The sequence below is a fragment of the Carassius auratus genome, chromosome 34 (genome assembly GCF_003368295.1).
Source record: "Carassius auratus strain Wakin chromosome 34, ASM336829v1, whole genome shotgun sequence".
NCBI lineage: Eukaryota > Metazoa > Chordata > Actinopteri > Cypriniformes > Cyprinidae > Carassius > Carassius auratus.
Window position 1 is genome coordinate 22,334,779 of NC_039276.1, and position 5,018 is coordinate 22,339,796.

Sequence of the window (5,018 nt, forward strand, 5' to 3'; positions counted from 1 at the left end):
AGATGATATAAAGAAGAATACATAGACTTTAGTTTAACTTATTGTTTTTAATTTTCTAACATTTTTGATTGACTGTGTTTAGTCATGATTAGGAAGAAAAAAATAAGTTATCACGTCTTTTATTTTCATCAAGAAAGAAAGAAAGAAAGAAAGAAGGAAAGAAAGAAAGAAAGAATTGAATTTTAAATGTTTCGTTATTATAACAATTTTCTCTTAAAATACACAATTACTCACATTGCATTCAAAAGTGCACATTCATTTAAATCTTTTTCACTTACATGTTAAAAAAGTTAACACAATTTAATTGAAAGAAAGAAAGAACGTACGAAATCGTTGTTTCCCAGCTGTTTTTATTTTAATTTCAAAATATGTACAGTGCATGTAGTAATGCATCATAATAAATTATGTCAAATCAACATTGTTTCATTTTCATTTTCATTTGACAGCTTTTAATTTTTTAATTATTTTGTATATTATATTTAAACTATTGTAATTGTCTGTTAATTATATTATACTTTTTTGGCTAATGATTTATTTCCTTTTTGCAGTTTTTGCGACAGCGGTATCGAATAGCCAATCAAACTGCGCGACTGCGCACCCACGTGACTGATGCGCCGTTGCTCCTCCCACTTTCCCCGCAGATCAAACACACAAGTGGATGGACCAGACTGACGCTTTGCTCGGGTGTGCGCGTGCTTGTGTGATAGTGAATCAGGTCACCGAGCACGCGGACTTGTGTCAGCCTGCAGTCAGTTTTGTTCATAGGTTTTGTTTACGGAGAAAGGAAAAGGAAAGTAAACAGATGCTTAATCTAACCGAGAAGAACAGTGATTCTCTTCGTACAGTACCTGTATATAGTCGGAGAAGGTAAATAATATTATTTATGGCATATTGTATACGATTGTAAAAATGACTTGATTAAGCTTTATGCGTCTTTTAAGCAACCATATTAGTGTAAAATAATGTTTAATCCAAAGACCTATAGGCCATTAAGAGTTCATTCATGATGTCTATGTGGTATATTTTATATTCCTGTTACGGTCAGTGTTTTTATTTTATTTTATTATGTCTCTCTCTCTCTCTCTCTCTCTCTCTCTCTCTCTCTCTCTCTCTCTCTCTCTCTCTAATGAATCAATGGTTGCCATGTCATGATGAGATGTTGGCATCACAACTCCCTTAGTAGTTTTTCAGCACATGAACACTGTATGTTAAATAATAATAATAATAATAATTTCCACTGAATGTTTCTGTTTATAAAATTAGTATATCAGGATGTACCCAACCTCCTGGAACACTTTTGTAGCCTTGCCTCCATCTACAGAGGGTCAGCGGATCGTCTTCGGGAAGAACTCGGACAGACCCTGCGATGAGGTTCAAGAGGTGGTCTACTTCCCTGCTAAGAAACACGAAGAAGGAGAAAAAGTCGAGGTATCTCAAGAAGATCTGATGCAGCTGTAGTTTTTCCCACAGGCTTATTCTTCAAAACCTGCTTATCAAACACACACAAACTCTTCTCTCTGTCTTGTGATCAGTGTACATATATAGAGATCGAGCAGGTGGCTCAGACGCATGCGGTGGTCCTGAGTCGTCCCGCCTGGCTGTGGGGGGCAGAGATGGGGGCAAACGAGCATCAGGTGTGCATCGGGAACGAGGCGGTTTGGGGGAAAGAGAGTGTGGATGGTCAAGAGGCTCTCCTGGGCATGGATCTCGTCAGGTCATCCAACAAACTCTTTCTTAATTCAATAGTTCATATTCATTCATCTAAATACTAGAATCAAGAATATGTTACAGGTTCATTTTTATATATGAGAAGCTGGTTGTGTGTGTGTGTGTACTGTAGGCTGGCTCTGGAGAGGGCTGACACTGCGGAGCATGCCGTAGACGTGATAACAGATCTACTGGAGAAACACGGCCAGGGAGGGAACTGTATGGAGGATGAGTGTGGATTCACATACCACAACAGCTTCCTCATATCAGACCGCAGCGAGGCCTGGGTGCTGGAGACTGCTGGGAAATACTGGGCAGCGGAGAGAGTGGAGGGTACATCCTGAGTCATGCAACATTACAGCTTGAATCTGAAATCAATCAAAGTGTTTAATGCTGTTTTCCTCTCTTAAAGCCGGCTACCGGAACATCTCCAATGAATACTCCATTACGACTAAGATCGACAGGGAGCACCCGGAGCTGAGGACGTATGCACAGGAGCAGCACTGGTGGAACAGGAAGGCTCCGTTCAACTTTGCTAAGGTTTACTCCTACTCCAATACAGCCCGGATCGAGGCGGCCGAGGGACGCTGCAGCGAGGGACGCAAGCTTCTGCAGAAGAGTGAGGGTGACTTGTCAGATAATCTACTCACACATTGATGAAGGTGTAATTGAATGATTGTGACTCCCAGTTAAATCTCGGAACACACCTAAGTGAACTTGTGTTTATGATGCTCACTTGAGGTTTAACAACTGATAATAAGAATAGTGCCTTTCTTTACAAAACTAAAATGAAAATGTAATGTTTGTTGGCTTTTGGTGAATGTTTTGGTCTCAGTGAACATGGTAATTCCTTCAGTCTGGACAAAGGTTTTTTTTTTTTTTATATTTCACTGGCTTTTTAAAATTAAGACAGTTTATTATTCATTTGATTATTTGGTGTAAGAATCTGGATGGATGAGCTTAAAATTAAGATAATTGGCCATTTTGAGTACACCATATATCCATTTGTGATATTTCATAGTTTTAATGACTTTTATTTTAATGTAGAAAGCGATACTAAAAATCAAATAGATTGGTTACAACTTTTGACTGGTACATTACATCACTCTAAATCGCTATTTAGTACATAGCACCGCACATGACATGCAAGAAAAAAAAATATATAATTGTCCACACGATTTACTACGTACTAAAATGTGCACACGATTCCTATTTCGTTCTTTTGATTTGCAAAATTTTCCACACAATTTCTTAATTCGTTCTCTCGATTTATAAATTGTGGGAACAAATTAGTAAATTGTGTGAACAATTTATAAATCGAGGGAACGAAATAGTAAATTTTGCGCACAATTTAGCCTATTTTTATTTCTGCATTCCATGTGCGGGGCTCCGTAATTATTCCGTAATTATTTATTCTGGACAGTGCTAATGTCATTATACTGTCTCGCAGGCCGCATCACAGCAGAGACCATGATGGATATTTTGAGGGATAAGAAAAGCGGAATCAATATGGAGGGACTGTTCATGACGACAGGAAGTATGGTGTCCGTCGTCCCGAAAGACCCGAATTTACCCGGAGTCCACTTCTTCACTGCTACTCCAGATCCTGAAAGGTACAGTACAGCTGGTAAAACTTTGTGTAAATGTTTTAAAATTGTTAACAAAGCTATTCATTTGTTACATTGTTTATTCATCTTTGTTAATGTTCCAGCAGTTCATTGCTAGTTCATGCTAGCCCAGTTCCTTTTTTTTAAATAATGTATTACAAATGCAGATACAAATAATAGATTATTATTATATTATTATAGATTTAGTAATAGATTATTACTAACATTGTTAGTTCATGTTAACTTGTGTTTTTAAACTTAAAAAAAATGGAACTTTATTGTAAAGTGTGACCTTAAGTTCTAACGTTACTATGGTAACACTTTACAATAAAGATACATTTGTTATTGTTAGTTATATCTAGGGTTGTACATTTCTGGAAACTTTCTAAAAATCTATGGAAGATTCAGAAATTTACTTTCCACCTTTTGTAACCCTAGTTACAACAAATATTACAATGAACGATACATTTATGCAAATACAGTCATTTATTGTGAGTGTTCATTCACAGTGCATTAACTAAAATACATTTTTTACATTAGCTAAGATTTATAAATGCGGTAGAAGTATTGTTAACCGAGGAACTTTTTGGTAAAGAGTTACTGTTTCTATAGTTTAAACATGATTTTTAAGATAATTTGTCAATTATATTTTCTGTTATGATTTTCAATTATAATTATTACTTAATATCAAAAACCCCTTCGCAATTTAGCATCCCCAGTGTCTTGAGGTAATGTTCACCGAGTTTGGTGGCAATCGTTTGGAAACCCTCAGAGGAGTATATCAAATTCAGTCCTGAATAACCAACTTCCTATTAATATACTATTACTAATACTAGTGGTGTTTGCTTTGGCAAGCATTAATATTATTATTGCTTGTAATTTATGTTTTTTTGTTGTTGTTGTTTTCTTGTCCACAGGTCTGTCTTTAAGCCGTTTATTTTTGTGGTGGACATAAAGCAGCTGAAGCACACGTGTTCTCCGTGTTTTGGGGAGGAGGATCCTGTGAAGAAGAAACCCCGTTTCCAGAGCAAACCCAACCGCAAACACCCGCTCTTCCTGAAACACGAGGTGGCCGCCGCCATCATCGACAGCACCAGGGTGAGCGGTTAAACAGAAAGCTTGTGGCTAAAATATCACAACGTAGTCACACTGCACAAAGTGTTTTAAGAGTGCCAGTATTTATTAAAAAAGCTCTGCTACAAAGTTCACACTTAAAGAGGTCAGCCAGTCATAACAAAGGTCATTAATTAGCCAAAATCATTTGTTTTGGAGACATGGTAGAAACCCTCATGAAAAACTAAATTACAAATGGTGTTCTGTGCAATAAAAGTGCAGGGAGTTGCCTTTTTGATTTATTTTAAATAATGATAAATGTTTCTAATCTTGTACGGTGAGCCATATGTTTGTGTGTTCAGGAGAGAGGACAGAAGATCAAAGAGAAGATGAGAGATCTGGAGAAGAGGAAGCTTGCAGAGATGGAGAAATATCTAACGGAGGGGATTGAAGATGCAACGCTGCTGGTTCATCTCTTCACAGACACTGTAGAGGAGGAGTTTAGTATCTACATGAGTTAGAAGGAACTGGATTATTGGGTGTTTCTTTAGCTATGGGCACTATGGACACGAAAACACACTTTGTTACCTGTTTCACTAAATTGCAGCTTGGAATGGAAGCATAATAATAAATATTTCTGATTTCTCTGTA

At 37.1% G+C, this 5,018-nt stretch overlaps 1 protein-coding gene across 2 annotated transcripts; it reads left to right on the forward strand.

Moving 5' to 3' along the window:
* Positions 1–668: 668 nt before the first annotated feature.
* LOC113053542 (secernin-3-like) lies at positions 669–5,018 on the forward strand. Of its 2 annotated transcripts, none has more exons than XM_026218662.1 (8): positions 669–867; positions 1,264–1,428; positions 1,533–1,714; positions 1,841–2,040; positions 2,120–2,332; positions 3,158–3,320; positions 4,232–4,412; positions 4,730–5,018. In XM_026218662.1, the coding sequence occupies exons 2-8, from the start codon at positions 1,273–1,275 to the stop codon at positions 4,886–4,888; spliced, it is 1,254 nt and encodes a 417-aa protein (XP_026074447.1). In that variant the 5' UTR covers positions 669–867; positions 1,264–1,272; the 3' UTR covers positions 4,889–5,018. The 2 variants fall into 2 exon arrangements, with proteins under 2 accessions (XP_026074447.1, XP_026074448.1); XM_026218663.1 differs by having other exon boundaries at positions 671–867; positions 2,120–2,326.

What these genes read in the sequence shown, in the direction of transcription:
- LOC113053542 (XM_026218662.1), top strand. Translation starts at nt 1,273, where the DNA reads ATGTACCCAACCTCCTGGAACACTTTTGTAGCCTTGCCTCCATCTACA. An exon ending in AAGAAGGAGAAAAAGTCGAG is followed by an intron (nt 1,429 to 1,532) that starts GTATCTCAAGAA and finishes TCTTGTGATCAG; the next exon opens with TGTACATATATAGAGATCGA. An exon ending in GCTTCTGCAGAAGAGTGAGG is followed by an intron (nt 2,333 to 3,157) that starts GTGACTTGTCAG and finishes ACTGTCTCGCAG; the next exon opens with GCCGCATCACAGCAGAGACC.